This window comes from Oreochromis niloticus, linkage group LG6, assembly GCF_001858045.2.
Source record: "Oreochromis niloticus isolate F11D_XX linkage group LG6, O_niloticus_UMD_NMBU, whole genome shotgun sequence".
Taxonomy (NCBI): Eukaryota; Metazoa; Chordata; class Actinopteri; order Cichliformes; family Cichlidae; genus Oreochromis; species Oreochromis niloticus.
The window spans coordinates 15,555,826-15,578,234 of record NC_031971.2 but is presented as its reverse complement, the minus strand read 5'-3'; the positions used below and the strand labels follow the sequence as shown (position 1 = coordinate 15,578,234).

The window sequence follows — 22,409 nt, the reverse complement described above, 5'->3', positions numbered from 1 at the left end:
TGCTCTTTAAGCTTTAGAAATAATGGATGTCTAGTGTGCCGCTGTGTCGTGATAATAAGTAATTACTTAAACTTGGGCAACCATTTGCAGCTGGCACTGTGACAGAGGTGTGATGCAATGCTGTTGTTAAAATGGGATCTTGAATGTTTTCTAATAACATGTTCGTAATCATGCACCGATTTTTCTGTTGATGTAGAGGACATGAATTTGCAGCAGGCCCTAAATGCTGCCAGAGCCATTTTTAGAAATGATGCACAGCAAGTGTAAAGTAACCCCGCAGAGCTTTGAGTAATGGTGCACTGTGTCTGTGAAATTAGTGGGGGGGGGGAAACAGGGACATTTATGTTGGCTTTGTCACAGCTTTGGATTTTATTTATTCATTTTCAGTTTTTAATTGAGCATTTTTAATTCAGTGTGGGCGTTAGTTTTCAGTGTGTTGAACATCTAAGATCTGCAGGAATAAATACAGACGACTACTAGGAAATGAAACTGAGCAAAAGTCTGGAGCCACCACCACCCTCCATCCATCCGTTTTATTCTGCATTTCAGGGTCACGGGCAGCTGAAGCCCATCCCAGTGTCATAGAGCTAAGGTACAACCTGGACAGGGTGCCAGTCTGTCGCAGAGTTAACAGACATGGACCACCATTCACACTTACATTCAATTTAGAATCACTAATTTACCAAACTGTGGGAGGAAGGTGGAGCACCCAGAGAGAACCCACGCAGACATGGGGAGAATATACACAGAGAGAGCCCAGACTCTGCTCTAAGAAGACCAATGAAAATGTTTCTTTGTGGATTTTTTTTTTTTTGATTAATCCAGATATGCTTTTACTCCATTGACAGTGTGTTTGGGATCTTTGCCTACTGAAAAATGAACCCTTTGCCTATTAGATGGTATCACATGGTGGATCAAAATCTGATCCCCAGTACAGAGAACCATTTTTTCTAGAGAGCCGCTTGGCAGTAGTTAAATTCCTTGAAATTGTTAGTCTGCTTGTTTATATTACTCCTGCTTATTGATTCCAGTTGCACTTGTGCTACAATCAGCTGATTTCATTTCCTGTGCAGGAAGAGGTAACTGGTGGCACAGTCTGCAACGTGGATATGGACACAAAAGAATGAGAGCACTTTGGCAACGTGCAAACTGCATCCAGAACAGAAACAATCTTATTATGCTGTTAACACAACCTCGGCTCTTTGCAAGCACCTGCACAGATAGCACCCTAACAATAAGCTAGCCAAGAACCTAGAGTGATGATAAAACTGAGGGAATGCTGATCTCAACCCAGCAGCCAAACCCTGAACTTCAGCAGGTGACGAAGGCAGTGATGAGCAGTCAGGCTGCAGCCTCCATCTCTGCCTGTTCATGTTTCTAAAGTAGACTCACTGTGGCGATCGCTTTGAAGTCTCTTTGTGCTTTTTTTCATCCTTGCTTTGTGCTGTTGGCTTTGTGTTCATACCTAAATACTAAGGGAAAGATCATATGAATTACTTTCTCCTGGGAGTAATTAAGCAACGTACTGCATTACTTTAAATGTAATTAGTGGGTAAATAACTCCAAAAAGCACAAACATTTGACCATGCAATTAAATTGCACGAATGTAATGTGTTTGATGTGCTGCTTAGCGATGATAGGCACTCCCAAAGCAGAGCCAATGGGATTGGAATTGCTGAAACGCAGTCCCAACCATGACACAGCCTCCACTGTGTTTTATAGATGGCTGTAGACACTCTTTGCTGTACCTCTCTCTGGACCACCTCTGCATATAATGGTGAAGATTTGATGCAAAAAATCCATTTGGATTCATTAATAGAGAACACCTGTTGTCACTGATTCTCAGTGAAGTTCTTGTGTAATTGGGCATACCTGCCTTTTCTCCCTGTTCATCTCTCAGGTTCTGTGTCAGGTCTTTGCAGGATATTTTACAGTTTCTTTCTTAAGGACATGAATTTGACATGCTGTCCATAGGCTATAGTTTTTTTTTTCTCTTGTTGTTCATCTTCTACTTTTCCAGCCCAGTCTTTGTTATTTTTAAAGATTCAGCTAAAGAAAGGGGAACGAATTATACTTTCCTGCGGCAGGCTGCTAGTAGCAAAGTGCCTAAAGCTACAATTTGAAGTTGGCTCTTTGCTGAGATGTCTGTTATGCTCAGACACAGCACTATTTATGCTAAAATTGTTCATAGATCAGTGTTAAAAAATTACCTAAGCAAAAAATAGCAAAAAACATTCCTCTGTGGTGTGGTCAGGTACAGAGACTAGACTGAAAGTGCATGAAAAAGCAGGGAATGTCCAAATGCAATCTTCGAAAGACCTTCAGAAAGCCCAGAGACCCATTGCTCAAGAGCACTTTAAAAAATGACCAAGATGTCTGGCTCCTTTGAGGCAAAATATTTAAAAAAAAAAAAATGAGAGGAAGCTCAAAACTTTTGCACAGGGCTGTAGAAAAGGAAGGTAGCATCCCAGTCTTTCTGTCTTATTATGTTTGTGACTCTGATGTGGAAGCAACAAATATGTGTAATTATCAAATTACTGTAATTGGATAGTTGCTGTAGAAACTCTTTCAGAAGCAACTCACAGATTCGCACAGACAAAAGATGTTTTCAGCAGCCTGTATTTTAGACCTTTTCATGACTCTACTGTATTTCAGGTTATTTTGAGCAAGTAGAGCAGTGACTTATGGGTAAGAGTGGTCTGTCTCTCTTTGTGCGACAGCAGGTACTGTAAATGAGACCTGTAAATGTAGGTCATGATTTTCCATAACAGGCCTAGAACTGGATTTCTTCAAAAAGCACATTTTAATTCTTAGAAATAAGCGGCTTTGTTCTCGTGCTGTGTCGGACGCTCGTTGGATTGTTGGGGTATTAGTTGAGTAGAAAGTGCTGGGGCACAGTCTCCTTTCTGTTGCTAGGCCCAAATCCTGACCTATTTGGCTATTAATAGGTCAAGAAACCTGCTGTACCGAATGGAGATTTGAGAGGTAGTTGTTGCTTGAGCTAATCTTGAAAATTGTACCCCCTGACAAAAGAACAAATGATTCTGAAACAGGAGCTTTTGATAATATCCTGTGTATCAAAAACTGATGGCTGTATCGACGTGGGAACCCGGGGGAAATGCAGCTGAAAATTAAGTTGAGAGGCAGTGATGCTGACACACAAGTGAACCTGGCAGTGTGATGCGGACCAGACGGCATTGCAGGAAGGCGAGACAATAGACAGGGTGCAGAAAAAATGTAAACAAACTAATCCAGAAATCCTAACAAACAATGTATAATACAATCCTTTAATCTCTAAAATAATCCCATGCTCATATTAAAAAAAAAAAAACACCTCAGGGCATACAGGTATGTTCGGGTTTTTTTTGTTTTGTTTTTTTTTCCTCTTGTAGGATCAGTTCATTAATATTAATCTGTAACTGCTCTTAGACTTAAACTGCAACAGTTAAGTTAGGTGATATATCTAAAGAGTCAGCTGTTACATGAATAATTTTTTTTTATATAAAAAGAGCTCGAGAGGGTTACTGATGTTACAGAGAATTTAAAAAAATGAAGGAAAATACTTACTGGTTTACTTTCAGCTGCTTAGCTGATAGCCACTTGTGAAACTGGATGGGATGAGAAAGGTGTGAGATTGAGCGGCAGTGCATGTCCCTGATTTATCTTGTTTAGATAGATACATTTATATGTCCCATGACGTGCGTATACACCACATGCAGTAAAACAGTTCAAGATAAGACATTAGCACGTAATATACACACTTTCACTCTCCTTGCATAATAATGTTGGTAAAACTAATTTGCATAGTAAATGTGTTGCTCATGTTCAGAAATTTGATGGTTTGAAGAATAAAAGATACTTTGGACCTGCTATTTTTTTTTTTTTGTGAACAAGGGGTGACAATAGTGCAGTGCAGATGGTAGTCGTTTAAGGGAGGAGGCAAGTGGATGCCTTACATCAGTCTCAAATTGAGAAAATGAACTTCATGCTGTACTAAAGGAAACTTGAAAGCAGAGTCGGACAAAACCTCTGGTGGAACATGTTTATTGAGATCGCTGATGAGGGAGCCATGGGTCAACCTGAGAAGCTGCCCCCTGCTGGTCATTTGAAAACAATGCCGGTTTGCCCATTGGCTTCATTTTTCAGGGCCCCTTTTTATACAGTCTGTTGGATAGCCTGCTGTTGCTTCACTATACTGTGTTCCATGGTTATCTGTGCTTGTCTATTGCAGACTACTTTTACACTACCTCAAATATATTTCTAAATATATATTACTATTTAATGGATATACTGGACAAAGTGCGTTGACTATGGAGCTGCCAGGTAGGAGAAAAGGAGGAAGACCACACAGAAGTTTCATGGATGGAGTGAAGAAGTACATGCAGGTGATTGGTGTTAAAGAGACGGAGAGATGGAGGCATATGATCCGCTGTGTTGGCCCCTAAAAGGAGCAGCTGAAAGCAGAAGAATGGACTACACTGACATGTGTTACAAGTCAGAATCCACCATGTGTTGCCCAGCCCACTCAGCTGATTCACTTGTTTTAAATGAATCATTTTGTGTAACAAAGATTTATGCCCACACCTTTACCTTCACTTAAAATGGAATTAATCCCTCTTGACCTTTTCAGGAGGTGTGATTACGCAGCACTGTTATCACACCAGTTATAAATGATTAAATCATAGCAACCATTCTTGATTCAACTTCTACAGTCAGCAGCTCGCGCCTGTTTGACCAAGCTGCCAACCCGTGTCCTAATATCTGCTGTCAGGCCATAAATAGGAAAACGAAGGCAAATTTGGAGCAGCTGTGAGCTGCATGTAGTTTAATAATTAATCACAAGGCTGGCAATTCAATTTGTAAGCACCTCCTGTCCACAGGTTGAAGAGCTCTGAACAAAACTGCTCCCCGTGTTATTCTTATGTAGACATGTTATGTGGCTTTAAACGGAGTGCGGACCGATGGACAGCTTGTATAATGTACTGCTGGGAGTGGGACTGAGCCAAAGATGAGTCAACAAACGCTTGGATTGGTGCTTTTCTAAGAACTCGTGCACACACACACCTGTCTCCGTCCAGCAGTTGCTGTATACACGACGTCACGCTTTAGGAAAGGCTTGCACACTTTCCAAGAAAGACACATTTCTGAATTGCATCTGCTCAGAATATGAAAGGGGGATTAAAGGCAGCGTGCAGCTTTTGTGGTTTGTGTTACAGTGTACACAACTACAAGTTGGACCCTGAGACTTTTAAGGCTGCTGTCTCAAGTGACATGTTTTACATGATGGGTCGTGCTGGTGCCAGAGAGGGCAGCTGGCCTCTCGCAGCTCAGGACGGCTGCTGTGCAGTGTCACATCACGAACTGGAAAGGACAATCATGTTATTCTTCTGTGAATTATGAATCCTTATAGGAATATTAAGTGCTGCCATACAGTATACGTAATCCTTGTCTTCTTGCATGCACTGTTGGAATTTGTACTTGTATGTCCTCATTTTTCTGTAGACTTTCACTCAGCTTGTTTTTTTTCCTTTTCACTCCCTTCCACTTCTGCTTTTCCTTCCCTTCTCTTCCCTCGCTCCCTCCCTGTAACCACCTCCTCTTCATCTCCATCCAACTGGTGCTCGGAGCAGCTTACTCATGTCCAGTCACTTCCCACCATGCCTCGCCTCTCACACAGCCGCTTCCTGCTCCTCTCTTGACATATTTTCATATTTCTCTCTGTCTGTCTTTTTTGTTTTTTTTGTGCAACAGGAGCAGAATGAGGTCCTTGTCTGCTTAGCGACCTGTGCCAGTTGAAGATGATTCACGCGAGGTAAGAAATCCTGCCAGCACGCTCGCTCCACGCTGCTTTCACATTCCTTCTTGAGAATCTAACCGGCCTGCAGTCACTCGTAACTGAAAGCAGATGGCTGAAAAGTTTTGCCTGGCAAAGTGAGCTTAACGTGTATGGGTGGCGGAGATGTTTCTGTGTGGTATTGGAGCAAAGTGAAGGGTGGGCGGGGGTGGTGCTGTGATTCGTCAGGAGATGCGTTTAGGGGCTGGGGACTAGAAGCCGTAAATTGGGGCCCCATGTTGTGCAGCTGCTGTGTGTTTTACAGTTGGTCCCCTGTGGTGACGGTTTCCATATCGCCCTGGGTATTGGGACTGCCTGACTTGGTCCTATCATTGTGTTAGTATTCACAGACAAACGCACTTTGTCATGTCATTGTGTAGTGCTGGAAAGTTTGCTTGTAGCCAGGCTAGTGGCTGGGTTGTAGGGGTGGCTCTGTCAGTCTGCTGGTTTGTATTGAAGTATCTTAACCTGTATGTTTTCCCAGTAATGAATCCTAAAGATCTCCCAACACAACTTGTCAACTCAAGTGGACACATATCAGCTCAACAGGTAAAACATCAAGCCTTAATAGTGGCTCATTGGCTTTGGGACTTTATCTTTAATATAAAACATTAAAACTGTTCTAGTTTTTAATGGTTAACAAAACATTAAGGCAGATCTTTTATCTTAGATCTTTTAAAAAACAAATCTGAGCTCCCATGAGCTGCTGGGCTTCTCATACACAGGTAATCCAGGGTACACAGGATCCGTGTTACATCCTGTTCTTTCTTGTGAAGCAAAGGCCTGCACTGTACCTGTAAGCGTGTCACAGGGAACTGTGTAGCAGGGAACTTGTTTTGTTTTGGTTATATGGCAGCTCACATGTTTCTCTTTCGAAAAGCGCTACTCTCATTCTGTTCAGTTTTGGCTTTATGAATCTTTCCATGAACATGCTTTCCAAGGGAAACAACAAACTAGTTCCTTTCTTAGGGGGGAAAAGAGTGAGAGTCTTCCAGATTTTTATGGTGCCAGTGCGAGTGTTGGAACTGCTGTGTGAAGCTGCCCTCAGGCTATTTTTGGCTAAAATAATATATGTTCTTTCATCCAAACAAGCGGTGTGAGCAGCGCTTTCATACATTTTATAATATTTCTGATCCAGAAGTAAAAACGGGACATGCAATAAATCACGTGTGATCTACAGAACTAATCGTCTCCTGTATTTTATCGAAGTTTTTTTTACCCTCCTTGATCCCCACACTCAGCCAGAGCAGACACACCCAGTTGCTGCTCGCCTTCTGATGTCACAAAATATTTCTGTAATGAGAGTGATGTCCAGGGGCCTGCAGGAATCCGATGGGGGCGTATGATATATTCCAAAAGCGATTTGACAGCTCGGTGTGAAGCGCAGAGTTGCTGCAGGAGACGGTAAAGTCGAACTTGACGCAGCCTCTGTTTCTCTCCTCGACTGACTCCTCTGACTTGGCTTGTTATTGTTCTCTCTCCTGCATGCCTGTCATAGCTCCTAGCTGGCCATGCAGAAGCAAAGAGGGATTGCAGTCTGCAGCAATCACCAGCCGTATCACTGTGCTGCTATCCTATGAAGCAAACTTTTTTTGGCTTTGTATATGATGTCATTTTGTGTTTCCTCTTTTATTTGACTCCTCAGGTCTCCTGTGATCATCCCTCTGTCTCTGGTTTTGGTAACACCCAGTGAGCAGCCAGGAAAGCCCTCCCTGTCCTGCCTATGACATGGTTTAACCCACATGTGATCCGGTCACCATGATGGCCTCTGTGGTTGCCAATGGAAACCGTGATGGGCAGTCTCTTGTCCTGAAAGGGGTGGACCCAGAGACCTGCATGATTGTGTTCAAGAACCACTGGGCTCAGGTAAAACACCAGCACCAAGCTAACAGTCTCAGAACTGTGAAGTCTCCAGCTAGCTTAGTTTTTCACACTAGAAGCAAAGAACTGCTTGCCCGGTTCTCTTAACTTCAGAAGTACCTGCTATCCTCTAAAAAGGTTAAACAAACATGTTCACAAATAAAATGTGGTTAAAAAGCACCCATTTTCCATTTTCCTTGGAAAATAGAATGCGGCATAAGACTTGCACACTAAAATATAATGAAACCCTTGTGAAGTGAATACATTAAAATCTTGTACATAAAGATGCACATTCTGTTTAACTTCCTTCTCAAAACCTGATGGCAAAAAATGACTCATGTAGTCCCCCTATAACAGTAAACTGCAGTGTGGGCGGGGCCAGTGGAATCTTGGCGGTAAAAGGCTGACTGTCTCAGACTCCTGGTTCTTTCCAGCAGCTTGTGTCCCTGTTCACTCCCCTGCAGGACACGGCAGCCTGTTAATCCCACTCCTCCCACACAGAGATGAACAAACTCTGCACACACTAACATGGGGCAGGGGGACACTGAATAATGAGGACATAGAGGAGCATAATGGTAACTGTCATCTACATTTATGGTTGTCAACGTGACGTCTGACCCCGAATCAATCAAAATCAAGCAGAATCACACTTTTGGTGTTATAACTATGCAAGTTTAATTAAAGGCGCCATGTTAACTCTAATCTAAATACATGGCAGATGGCTGCCCCTCCCTGAGCATGGTTCTGGTTTCTCCCTGTTAAAAGGGAGTTTTTCCTTCCCACTGTCACCAGAGCGCTTGCTCATAGGGGTTTGTGTGATTGTTGGGGTTTTCTGTTTTCTTTGTATTATTGTAGGGTCTCAATCTTACAATATAAAGCGCCCTGCTGTGATTTGGCGCTATATAAATATATCGTAACTGAAACTTCTTCAGCTCTTTCTTTTGAGATTAGTTACACAGCCAGTCTTGGGTTGATGTGCAACTTACTGATGTGCCAACATGAAACATCTGGGGCACAGTTTAGTCATGATAAACTGTTTAATGACATACAAGACATTCAAAGCATTTAAAATTTTGCACAATTGTAGATTTTACACTTTTCAACTTGTCACACAAATGGGATATTTTTAATAACAACTGTAACTGTGAAATAAATGTGATCCCCCTGTTGCAGCTAATACTAAGTAATGTCAACAGACGCCTCATGAGTCATGTAGCAGTCTTTGCTAGCTGTCTGCTCAGCTCCATGTTTCTCATCCCCATTTTGACAGTAGCTGTAATCAAAAACTCTGGGCTGGACTCCTTGTTCGGGATTAAAGTTCGATTTGCTTCAGGCAGCACAAATCCACCTCACGCAGAGTTTTGTTTTCATTCTTATATAATCTCTAGCCTGATAAGAATGCTCTTGACTTGTTTCAGCTCAGAAAACCGTGAACATGCTGTAAGTAATGACCTTGTCTTTGTGTGAGAAGTATGGCTGTTTCAGAGTTTGAAGATTAGCTTTAGGTTCATTTGCTGGCTCTTATCAGCTGCTCTCCAGGCGTCACGGAGCTCACTGTATGTGTTACGTCACGCTAAGTGATCTGTCAGTTGCTGGCAACAGTCTTTAACTGTAGTCTGTGTAGTGTGGGCAGCGTGTTTATGGTGATTCTGTAAAGGTCTCTGATTCATTTTAGTCGTCAAGAAAATCTGGCAGTTTTGTCTGAATGTGCTCTGACACTTGACTTTTCTTTCCTCACTGGCATTTGCAGTCTTGATTTTTCATAATTGAGTACAGTGACGATCTGTCTTTAAACCATGAATGTCATTCTGAATGATTCAATGTGTCCATTGCTCTGTCTGATGGTTAACTGAAGTTACTGTCACAGACACAGTGAGGCACTGGAGGCTGGCAATACGATACTACCGCCATTTGAGGATCCTCCCATATCTGTGGCACTATTATGCCAACATCCATAACATAACAATGACTGACTGCTCTTGGGAAATATTTGACATTGATCCAGCCTGAGCCTACTTTTTGGTCACATTTTAAAAGACGTCTCTGTTGCTCATGTTCCAGCTTAATATGTAAAATAATGCCACCAGTGAGCATCGTTGGGCAAATCCTGAAAAACAACAATAAAAAACACTGTGAATACTGACCCCTTTAGGAACCGACCATAACGTCACCAGTATAAGGTGGTCCATGATCACGGTTCCATTCTTCCGGATGTTCAGTTAGGGAAAATCTTATCCTCGGCCTCCTTCCTGTTACTTCAGAAATGGAAGGAGAGCCTGAGCTGGACTGATCCCTGTGGCTTGTTCCACTGAGCTGGGATTACAGACTCTGTTCTCTTGCTGCCATTAGCCATGCCCAGTTATCTCATACACAGACTGTTATTGTCATGGCAGCAGCGTCAGCTTGGGGACACTGGCTCCATTATTGTGACACTGGTTTCTACACAGCAGACACACACACACGGGAGGGACTGGATACACAAAGGACTGTATTATTCTGTGCAACCAAAGTGAGTTTATTCATACAGTGCTGCTTGTCTCCACTCCACTTCTGTTGAAACTGAACCTGTCACGAATAAGGAAGTGATTGTACCTATTTGTATTGCATACAGTCCCACTTCCAAAAAAGTTGGGACACTGTGTAAAGTGTAAATAAGAGCAGAATGCAATGATTTGCAAAGCTCACAAACCCATATTTTATTCCCATAAGAACATAGAAAACGTCTGAGAAGTTTAAACTGAGGCAATTTAGTATTTCATTAAAAAAACATTACACATTTCCCCCCACAAAGTAGGGTCTGTTTGTCTGTTTGTTAGCAATCCAGCATGCGTGGTTTTCAAGATATCATTTTAAAATTTTGTGTAGATACTAGTAGATACAGTAGATACTTAATTTTAGTGAAAATCAGGTGAAATTTGGTGAAAATCTCACCAAATGTGGATAATCAGTTAAACTTTATGTGACAAACATTTCTATTTTTTATGAATCACCTTCAAACTTGGTGACATGAGTACCTCAGCTGGCTAAGCATTTGGCCTTAACCTTGCCTGAAGGGCAAACTTGAACTTGGAAATATTTTTTCTAGAAACCATATGGAGTAATAAATCATCTGAAAGGGCATGGAGTAAGGTGTACAACGCACTATTTATTTTTATCAATATAACGCCCTACAACATTGCAATGATGCCATAACAGGCTGGCATCCGATTGTAATAAAAGCATCATAAAATGCCAAAATTTCAGTATAACCCCCACCCATTGGGGTAGTTGCTCTCTCTGAGGGCTCATGCTTTGAATCTTATGACAGCAACATGTCTCCAAAAAGTTGGTATAGGGGAAACAAAAGGCTTAAAAATAAAAGGAAAGGGATGGAGTAACTGTCAACAGTAACATGATTGGTATAGAGGTATGGGCAGAGGTTCACAAATCTGCAAAAAAATACATCTACAAATTGTGAAACAATTTCAGAATAATGTTCCTCAGTGGAAAATTGTGAAGACTGAATATCTCATCATCTATTGTACATCATTATTTCATCAAAATGTTCAGAGACTGTAGAAATCCCTGTCCTTGGGGACAAAAATCAATATTGAGTGCATGTGATCTTTGAGCCCTCAGGCAGCATGTTCTAGTGCCCATTTAGTTTTGTATTGGGTTCTTCTGTAAAATCTGAAAATCTCTGTGTGTGTGTGTGTGTGTGTGTGTGTGTGTGTGTGTGTGCGTGTTTAGACATCTTTCTTGGGACCAGCAGTCACTTATGGGGACAAAATGCTCGTCCCCACGACTTTGAAGGCATTTTTGAGGCTTAAAAATGTGGTTTTAGTGTCAGGATTACAATTAGGTTATGGTTAGGTTTAGGCTGAGTGTTTGGGTTAGATATTCATTTTTGATGGTTAGGTTAAGGGTAAGCAGCTCGGGAAAGCATTATGTCAATTAGAAGTCCTCACTAAGCAATAAAAACGAGTTTGTGTGTGGTGTTAAAAAAGGGATAAAATTATGGTGAAATTATGCACAATCACTTAAGGTAGAAAAAATGACTTTCCTATTTGAAAACAAGCTTCTGACTGAAGTGATGTCATGCAGGTTTCAGTTAAGTGTCTCTCAATTGCTTGATGCCACCTACAGAGGTGACTTGCACAAAAGGTTTAACCTTTGGTTGGTGCTGTGTGTTTCTATCAGCCACTCCACTGGCTGAATTTACTGATTCATACACGTCTTATACCACAGGGGTTAGATCAAATATAACAGGAGTTTATCTGTATGACAGACACTTTCTTGGGTGACTTAAAAGTCTAAGATCTCATATCATCTGTATTCTATTTCTGCATGAACAATTAAAAACCAGTGTGCTTTTCCTCTTCTCTTGTACTGTAGGTTGTGAAGATCCTTGAAAAGCATGATCCTCTGCGCAGCAGCTCCGCCCTGCCCTCCCTCAGTGTCATCAACCTCACCGCCAGCTCTAGTGGCAGCTCTCGTTTCGGCCCCATCCCTGGAGACGAGGCAAGCGCGGTGCAGAATTATGTGGAGCACATGCTGTTCCTGCTGATGGAGGAGGAGAGCGGTCAGGCCGGAGCCATGGGCCCCATCCTGGAGTTTGTGGTGATGGAGAACGTGATGGAGCGTCTGTTTGTGTGGAGCCTCCGTCGAGAGTTCACGGACGACATGAAGCTGGAGCAGCTGAAAATGTACGAGATGCTGGTGGGCCAGGCGCGCCAGCCTCTGCTGCACCACAAGCCCATCCTGCGGCCTCTCATGATGCTGCTGTCCTCCTGTTCGAGCACCACTGCGCCTGCGGTCGAAGCCGAGCTGGTGTTGCTGCTCAACCAGCTGTGCTACGTCCTGGCGAAGGACCCTTCAATTCTGGAGCTGTTTTTCCACACCAGCGAGGATCAGGGAGCCACCAACTTCCTCATCTTCTCCCTGCTCATCCCTTTTATTCACAGAGAGGGCACGGTGGGCCAGCAAGCCAGAGATGCCTTACTGCTCATCATGTCTTTGTCTGCTGAGAATGAGCGAGTGGCCAAACACATCGCAGAGAACACCTTCTTCTGTCCGGTCAGTCCCAAATGGAAGCTCAGCGGCTCACTTTCTGTAAAATTCAAAAGGAGTCGTTTTGTCCTAAATACTAAATAATCCCACTCGCGCACTAACATTGGCATCATTGTTCCCTGACATTTCTGTGTCTGGGTATCATAATTAGTCAGAGAGCAGATGGTGATTAATTCATGGGCTCACTTAAAAAAGCAAAAAAACAAAACAAGGGTAAATAAAAATCTGGCACCGAATGTGTGGCATTTATAAGATTACAGCACGGCTGCAAGCTAATCCCATGTAAATAACGTCATTTATTCACGGCTGCAGACAGTGCTTTCAAAATGAGGTTTGAATGCAGACAGAATTTAATTGGTTCCACTGGCATCTACAAGAAGGGCACAGCGGAATAATGCTGTAGAGGAACGTGTACGATACTACAAAACTAATAATGCCACTCATTTTACACTTTAATTTGGTTGCGCTGGTATAGCCTATGTTGCATTTGTAAAGCAGTTCTTCGTACTTATAATGCAGGCATGCCCAGATCATCAAGTTACAGACGCCTGGGCACAAATGCGATGGGCACGCGCCAACTTGATTTGATGATTATAAGTTTTTGTGTGCCTGTGGAGAGCAGGGTACCTTACACTGTGCCCATGATATGTTTTTATGATTAAAAAAAGTTTAAGAGAATCAAAATCTGGTATTATTTATTTATTTTTTTTTATTTGGTGCTTGGGTGGGCCCTCAACTGTGTCTGAGGCCTGTGGACATATGCCCAGAATGCCTGGATAATCTGGCCCAGAACACAAGGATTTCAAAATAAGATTCCATCTTATTTTGAAATCCGTCATATGGGAAATAATACTTAACCTGACAGTTAAAGTTTCTGCAGTCCCCTTCAGCCTGTTACCCACTACTCTCTACCTCACCTTTGGACTTTCGTGTTTTCAGTCTAAATTGATTTTGAAATAGCATCAATATTTCCTGTCGGACCCTTTTTTGTTGGTTATTTTACGATGATTATTTCAAAATAAGATTCCATCTTATTTTGAAATTAAAGCATTAGTTAGAATAATACGCCAAACACGTCGCATCTCAAATACTGCTAAAGGTCTCCGAGCTGAGCTGATCCATAGGAGGCATAAATCCATCTGTATGCTGTGCAAGGAGAAAGCAGCAGGCTGATATGTAGACTGCTGCATCGCTTATATATGCATTACAAGTTACAAAGCGGAGGCCAACAAGTGATTTACACTAGTGTTTTAGCTTTGTAGTAAAACACAGTAATAAATCTGTTGAAGCTTAAGGTAAAACTGACAGCAGAGGAGGTGTGTGTGTGTGTGTGTGTGTGTGTGTGTGTGTGTGTGTGTGTGTGTGTGTGTTTCTGCATCTGCCATATGGTACACTACCTCATTAATGTTTAATGAAGTCTGTAATATTCTCTCTGTAATCAATTTATGGCAGATGATTTTTAATAGACTTATATTACATGATGCATGCAGCACAGTGTGCTTTTTCCTATGTTCAGGTAAATGGTCTGTTATAATGTAGCTGTACTTACCTCATGCATGAGAGTAATGGGAATATCATTATTTTAAACAATTTGTTTCAATGACGGAATCAAAGAAAATTAATTACTGAAAGTTGAGAGTAAATTCCACTTAGAACCACAAATTTGAACCATATTTTGGTTCTGGAGGAAACTTTGGATGATCAGAGAATAGATTAAATATAAAAACCTCATTTGGCAGGTGCTGGCCACAGGGTTGAGCGGCCTGTATTCATCTCTGCCCACCAAGCTGGACGTCCCCAATGAGGAGTGGCACTGCCTGCACAAAGAGGACTGGCTCCAGATGCCATCACTCATCCAGTTTCTCAACTCACTGGAATTCTGCAACGCTGTTATTCAGGTGAAGATGTGAGCCGCACGATAAAAGCTCTGCCTCATGAAAAATGTATTCACGTGCGATAAATGACTGCAACCTCCTGCCTGGCTACACGCTTGACTGACATGCTCCTTGATATTGACTGTTCCCAGGTGGCCCACCCTGATATCAGAGACCAGCTGGTTAGTTACATCTACAATGGTTTCCTTGTGCCTGTCCTTGCACCAGCACTCCACAAGGTTAGCAGTAGCACAATCCTTTCTCTTCACCCGGGCAAAGGGAAGTACTTGCCATTCTGCTGTTTCATTTCCCAATTACAGAAAGCGGTTATTCTGCAGGACGACGTGGTGTGTCAACAAAAACATACAAGCATAAATACTCCAAAAATGCCTCATATTTCTTCCCCTCTACCCAAGAAATTAATTGAGCTGATAGATATCACTGTCACTGTCATCCATTAAATATGAGCTTGGCATCAGAAAATCCATTAACTGGGCTCTGTCTAAAGGTAAAAAGGACACTAGTTGGATTAAACTATCAAGGGAGAGTTGGAAGAAGGTGTAAGAAGACCCATATAAGTTCATCATCTTATTTAATTCTATATAGTGCTATCATTTGTTTAGTTCTTTTATAATGAGGCAATACCGCACGCAATAATTAAATTACCTAATTTCCCTCGCTTAAATGAATCCTTAATTCAGTAAATACTGCTACAATACAGAATCAGGTTTTAATATTTGATCATTTATTCTGGCACTTGCACAATCTCTGCTGACTGATTCCTGTGCGTGTATAGCTGACCTTAGAGGAGGTGATGACCACCACAGCTTACCTGGACCTCTTCCTACGAAGTGTAACCGAGCCAGCACTGCTGCAGACCTTCCTCTCCTTCATCCTCCTCCACCGTCACGAGAACGTCCATATCTTGGATACTCTAGTCAGCCGCATCAACACACCTTTCCAGGTAACCCAGCACACAGCTAAGGAAACGAGTTTTGCCATGCAGCACATACAGCATGGCTCAGGTTTAATAAGCCAGGAACAGGTTTTAAAAATGGTCCCAGATGCTCTTTCTACTGTTACAGGAAACATATGTGATTGTTTAACCAGTTCTCCTATATTGTGAAATTTATTGTGCAAATATCTTCAGGACTGAATAAATTAGTGTTTAAAATTTGCTCTGTTGTGTCTCTCTGACTTGATTAAACTCTGCAGTTGGGGATTGTGTCCTTGGCACTCTTCCGCACTCTCATTGGTTTATACTGTGAAGATGTGATGCTGCAGCTCGTATTAAGGTGAGCGGCCCACACGCTGACACGTCCCACTTGTGAAACATGCTGCATCTAATTGCTTTACAGCACGATGAGCTTTTACTCTCTACCTCCCGCTGTTACCATCTGCCCGCTGTCCCCTCCTCACCATTCTCTGCCTACAGCCACGCGTTGGCTTTCCTAACGTCTCCCTCTCATATGCCTCCCCAGGTACCTGATCCCCTGTAATCACATGATGCTGAGTCAGAGACGTGTAGTGAGGGAGAGGGACTGCTATTCGGCGTCAGCAGCGAAAATCCTGGCGTTAACGCCATCCTGCTGCTCTCCCGATCGCAGCCCGCCGCCCCTCCGGCAGCTGGACTCCATTCTGTTTTCCAAGGGCGGAGAGACTCCTGACAATTCGGGAAACACAGGTAACAAATAGAGAAACATTAAAGGAAAAGACTTCCTACAGTATTACTTTTGCAGGGGTTTTTTGTGTTTTTAATAAAATGTATGGCCACAGTGACTTTGGTAATATGAAGTCTGTTGTCCAGCATGTTTACCACCTCCCTGAAGCCTAAATTATTAATTATGCATTAACTACACTGCAGTTAATTCTGCATTTTCAGGCGGTTGAAGAAGTTGGTTGTGTTGCTTTTCGGTACAGACACATATTTCCAAACATCAGATGATGATCTGCTTCAAGGGAGAAGCTCTTCGCCTCCTGCTGTGCCAGACATTTGATTGTTGTTTAGACGGTCTGTTATCTGTTGTTGCTCGGTTTTATTTTAATTATTAAATTTTTACGTAGTTTTACTGATCCAAGCTAAATCCAGGGAAGTTCATGCTGTGCACTGCAGGGAACATCTGTGATTGGCTCATGCAGGCAGATCATCACACAGCGATTTGCTTGTGCTTGCTGTTTAATATTAAGAAAACTCAATCAACTGCACAGCCCTAATTCATAGGCTGTCAGAATTTGCCACAGGTTTGTGATGGTGTAAAACAGTTCTTTTCTGTTTGAAAAGCTTGATTCTTTTTGCTTAATATGTTAAAGTGAACACTGTTAACTGTAATTCACGTTACAGAACAAAAATAATGAATTATCTGTTAACACGTTTTCTTTTCCCAAGGACAGATTAATAGACAGTGTCTGTTGTCATGGCAACAACAAACTTTAAAGACATGTAATACTTTAAAAAAATGATTAAATGCTCTCGGATGTTTCTACATATGTTATATTCCTGACAGCCATGGATAATAAATATCCATAGCTGTCAATACCCAAGTAGAAAAGCATGGCCAAGTGCTCCAATTATTCCCGCTGTTGGTTAGTTAGTCTAACTGGCTGAATAATGGCCTCAAATCAACTCAATCAGTCAGTTAAGTGAAACGCTGGATATTATAACCTAATAAAATGTCAGAAAATTCGGCATAAATGGTGAAAAAAAAAAAAAAATCTTTTAATGTGGCGGTTGAGGAACTACAATGAAAATGGGATAATTTATTAATGGAACGTTTCCCAAATCTGTTCAGACATATGGCGCACTGTAAGGTGTAGATCTGCATTTAATTGGGACACCAACATGTAACGGGGCTGATTGTGAGTATTTTATCAAATGGCGAGATCTCCCGCTGATTCGATGCATTACATCACTTTACCCCCTGTAGTTACATGTCAAACTCATTAGTTGTGCTCTGTGTGAGTGCTGTGCTGAGGCCCTGCACACCAGCGTTTATCAACAGTTCTTATCTGTTTTTTTTAATCAGAGGAAAAAAAGAGCTTCTCTGAAGAAAATGATGGCTCAGGAAACTCCTGCACCATCGGGTCAGAAATCTACCTGGACGTCAGTTATCTTCATTACCTCTACGACGCCCGTCTGAGCATCAGCAGCTGCATCCGTGCCTGCCAGGTGTGGTCAGCCCCGTACGACGGCGAGGACCCGCCTCCTGAGAAATACCAGCCGGGCGTCCTAGAAGAGCCGGGGCTAACGAGTCGGCAACCCCAGATGGCTCTCAAGAAAGCTCAACGCCCCTTTGCATTGCAAGCAGGATCCTGCGTGCCGCCAGGTACAGACCCGCTTCCCGTCAACCAGCTGGAGCTGGAGTGGGATGACAGTTACGACGCGTGCCCTGTGCAGACCGCCGATGCTTCGGCAGAGAGAGGACCTCCCCAGCCGCCTCCTGCCGAGCCCCCGAAGCACATCCAGGAGATGAGGAGAACAGCACGAATGTTGGTTAAAGGCTCATACATTGAGGAGAACGACTTCCAGGATGACGTCATGGTGTACGATCTCATCGCAAAGAAAGACTCCGGCGATGTCGAGCGCACCGGTAAACCCAGTGGCTCGCAAACAGAAGAAACCAAGCCAGGCTCAGCTGAAGTTCCTCTCAAAAATGGGCTCAATCTAACAGTTCCAAGCCCTGCGATGGTTGATAATAGCAGCAACAGCTTGGATGCAAAGGCTAACGGTCAGACGGATTGCAACGCCAACCTCCAAAACACGACTGCTGTAGAGTTGGGCGACGATCTCTTGGCTCAGTATGAGGAGCTCATTCGCACTTTGGACCACGAAGCAGGTGGAAAACCGGTCAAAGCTGACGGAGAGGTGAAGAAGCCCATCACACCTGTGGAGGTGGTGGTGGTGGAGGAGGATGAGATGGATTTCGCCTCCTTCTCTGCTGAAACGCCAGAGCCAGAGAAACTGCATTCACCATTTGGGACAATCAACAGGTTTCGCAGCGGGAGTGCGACTAAAAACAATTCACTACCTTTTACAGGTGAGCTGAGGAATATCTTAGCTCTGTAGGAGTCTCATCATTTGTTCAAAAATGAATTTGGAAAGAATTTTTATTTCAAACCTTTCTCCCTGCAGGTCCATTCATCAGCGTGCTTTTGTCTCGTCTGGAGAACATGCTATCCAACTCGCTTCATGTCAACCTGTTGCTGACGGGTATCTTGGCCCAGTTAGCTGCTTACCCTCAGCCTCTGCTGCGCTCCTTCCTCCTCAATACCAACTTGGTTTTTCAGCCGACTGTTCGCTCTCTTTACCAGGTAACACCGTCTCATTTTTTATTTTATTTTTTTAAAGTTTTGAGGTCTGTGGTCAGGGATTTGGAAATACTTTGCACTTTTAGTTTTAAGTTGATTGTCTTTAGTTGTGCTTTAATCATATCACCTCTGTAAATGTTGCATATGTAAATCATGTTGTTTTTGCTTTGTGTTTTAGGTACTAGCCATTGTAAAGAACCAGATAGAGGAGCTGGCTGCCAGCAAGAAGGATTTTACAGAGCTGATCACTGCTGCCCAACACTGGCTAATGGCTCGGGAGCCGTCGTTCATAGAAACAGGTGACAACATCTCAGATTCTCCTTTTCTGTTCTAGCGCTTATTGAAATCTGCACATGGCTCTATGACAGTATGAAAAATCAAGTATCTATTTATATATCTGTATATCTATTTGATTATATTGTGAGAACCCATAAGCTACCCCGCTAGCCCTGCCAGGAGTTTGTTTGTAAAAGCTTTCTGGGAAGTATTTTGGTAGTATCCAGATGGTTAGTAAGGCAGATTGCATTAGATTTACTGTTTATTATTCCTCAGCCTTACCAGCATGGTGTTAAATATGGTTCAAGGCAACATCGGCATTCCTGATTGGTTGTTTTTGGGCTCCTGTTTGGTACCAGAATAAATTTAGCTGCCTGTGCTGAGTTCTTTAAGTCGTGTATCTTTGGAGTTGAGCTGCTTTCTCTTTCTAGCCCTGAAGCTTTAGCCGTGGTTTTGAACTATATTCCCCGTAGGTTCAGAGCTGTGCAGGCTTGAAAAAGTGTTGTCGGAAGAAAGGAATTTTAAAGGGAATAATTTAGACGAGCAGAGCGTAATATTTAGAAATCAGGAAACGGAAATATGTTTAGAGAATATCTTTGAATCCAGACTTTTGCATGTACAGTATGTCAGCGTATTCACGTGGTTGTTAGTCGGTGCGACTTATTCAATCTTTATTCCTACAGACAAAAGCGGCGGCAGCAGCGGTTCCAACCACCAAGAGGGGGGAAGGATCCTAAAGAATTCACCCCCACCAAAACCCAAAGCTATCTCCCTGGAGCGGACCGAGGTCTTCGCTACCGTCCTCTTCACCGAATTCCTTAAAGAACTGGCTGCAATTGCACAAGAGCACTCCATCTTATCTTACATTCCTATGGAAGAGTAATTGTGTCCCATTAGGCCTCCGTCAAGAGTCCAGCGTAACTCGGAAAGATTATAAAAAGAGTCTCTTTTGATATTTATGTCCTTTTTGGGCAGCGCTTGATAGAAACCTTTTTGGATCCAGTGATTTTTATACAACTACTTTTTAAAAATATAGAGTATTTATTTTCCAAGCAAAAGAAAAACTTCATGAACTTTTTAAATGTATTCATTCCACTTCTGGAAAGAATTTGGCAGCCAAGGAGGATTTCTAAACTTTGACCTGTTTGTTGAAGCCTTTCACCAGCCGAAATGTTCATGACTAAGGCTCCAGCTCCACTACTAACCAAAGACTGTAGACATTTAAAGAATTAAAGCAGTCATCAGCCCTTATTTGAACCGTCTGGGTTCTGACCTCAACCTGAATGTCTTCTGCAACCAGCTCCATCCACAGTACGACATCCGCTGCTCAGTGTGGTACTCGATATTACTCAGGTGGCCTTTCAGAAGTGCTGCGTCTACGGATCACTGCAAGGTGCAGTGCTGGCAACTTCACAGAAACGCACCCAAACTTTGTTCTTATGCAACTGTTGTGACACTTAATCCTTTGGCGAAAATATGTCTTCACGAAGGGGTGTTTCCACAAAATCATCGTGTTAGATTTAGATTTTATTTCCTTCGTCTCCTTGTTGATTCATGACGGTACCTCAGGAGATTTTCTTAAACAGCTGTAGGTGAAACAATGCACTAGATTTCCACACTTGTGGCCTCTGCGCCTTTCCATATCTGCGAAAAACCGACAAAGCAGGTTCAGCAGTGACGTATTTAATTGTCTGCCTTACCTTTATGATGCCTCATAATGTACATATTGTATGTTCTGGTGACATAGCACACTATGCAAATCAAGAATAATTAAGTTTAGCATATTTCGTAACGGGATGTGGGTATTTAAGCTCTTTATTTTTTGATGAGGTTGTTTGTTTTTCAGCGTGCGGTCCTTTGTCTGCTGAGGGTGTTGTGTTAGCTGTGATCAGTTTGAAATTTCAATCATAGTTCTGCATCTGTTGAAAATCAGTTTGGATTGTGTTGAAGGCAGCCTGCTTTGAATTGCCTTTAATTTAGTCTGCACGTGGTTATCAGTATGAGATACTATGATATATACATGTATATTTTGTTACAAAGCATGCTTCTTCTGAATGAATCTTCCAACATAGAAATACTTGCAAATTGTTGTCTAAGTTATGATTTCACTTCACAATGCTGCCTGATTTGTGAAGGAGTTAAACAGGAGCAATATGAAACTTTGCAGCATGAGCTAAAAATGTAGTTTTGATTGAGCAGAAGAATGTGTGAACTACACAGAGTAGGTCAAAGATCTCATCTAGAAGTTGAGCTGAGAAGGTTGGGTTTTACTTTAGGTTTAAATCTGAAACATGAAACGTTGTTTCTTTTTAAATTGTTGGATTCCTACTTGATGCAAATACATTTTTTTTTTCCCTTTACAAAACGGCTCAAAGTCTACAAGTCAAAGCCATTTTCAGGACTGCTGAACAGGTCTTTATGAATGTTGCAGAGCACTTTATCAGCCTTCTAATACCACAGTGCCACTCACTGTCTAACACCTCTGTGGCACGACTGCAGTTGACCAACCAATCTCAGTAGATTTATCTTCCAAAGACTGATCTGATACGACTCTCGATCTGTTTTGTGTTCAAGATTTAACCAGGCTGCTGTTCACTGTTGTCTCAGATACAAAGGAATGCCTCTGTTAATAATAATGATAATAATAATAATTAAAAAAAACTTGAACTTGAGGTGTGTGTGTGTGTGTGTGTGTGTGTGTGTGTGTGTGTGTGTGTGTGTGTGTGTGTGTGTGTGTGTGTGTGTGTGTGTGTGTGTGTGTGCTGAGTAAACATGGGAACTAACGTTTTCCATTTCGAAGCAGTGACTAAGACACGCAGCAAGCACAAGAGGAACTGTGCAGGAAAACCAGCAGCTCATAAATATCTGGTCGTTCATCACCGCTCGAATACACAAGATACACATTGTTTTTACAAGTGAACTGCATCTTTTTTGACTGCTCATGCAAACCGGTCATTATAGGGGTGGGAACTCTAAACTCTGACTCACTGTCAGACCAAAGACCAACTTAGAGGGGGGAAAAAAAAGTACTGGTGGTAAATAGGACCCCAAAATCAAGTAGGGTATGTTTGTCATATTATGACATGCTTCAACCACCAGAGGGAGCTCTCACACTGTGATCCTTCCTGGATTCTTGAGCTGGCAGGTTTTCTCAGCTCCCCCTCTCAATAAGCCAGCGAATGTCATGTCAGCAGTTTCATCTTCTGCCTCAC

The 22,409-nt window shown here is 42.4% G+C and overlaps 1 protein-coding gene across 8 annotated transcripts in view; it reads left to right on the top strand.

Annotated features, from left to right (window-relative positions):
* Positions 1–21,869, top strand: part of fhip1aa (FHF complex subunit HOOK interacting protein 1Aa) — a 29,345-nt gene extending 7,476 nt beyond the window's left edge. For 4 of the 8 annotated variants that reach the window (XM_013274121.3, XM_019360062.2, XM_005469843.3 and 1 more), the window contains 12 exons: positions 5,752–5,812; positions 7,479–7,699; positions 12,068–12,748; positions 14,482–14,640; positions 14,769–14,855; positions 15,413–15,580; positions 15,832–15,911; positions 16,098–16,300; positions 17,640–18,650; positions 18,746–18,924; positions 19,100–19,220; positions 19,881–21,869. In XM_013274121.3, the coding sequence (XP_013129575.1) occupies positions 7,592–7,699; positions 12,068–12,748; positions 14,482–14,640; positions 14,769–14,855; positions 15,413–15,580; positions 15,832–15,911; positions 16,098–16,300; positions 17,640–18,650; positions 18,746–18,924; positions 19,100–19,220; positions 19,881–20,080 (2,997 nt within the window). In that variant the 5' untranslated portion in view covers positions 5,752–5,812; positions 7,479–7,591 and the 3' untranslated portion in view covers positions 20,081–21,869. Of the gene's footprint in view, positions 1–5,751; positions 5,813–6,317; positions 6,383–7,478; positions 7,700–12,067; positions 12,749–14,481; positions 14,641–14,768; positions 14,856–15,412; positions 15,581–15,831; positions 15,912–16,097; positions 16,301–17,639; positions 18,651–18,745; positions 18,925–19,099; positions 19,221–19,880 lie in introns of all 8 variants that reach the window. The other 4 variants (XM_025908216.1, XM_005469841.3, XM_005469842.3 and 1 more) reach the window with 2 other exon arrangements.
* Positions 21,870–22,409: the final 540 nt, after the last annotated feature.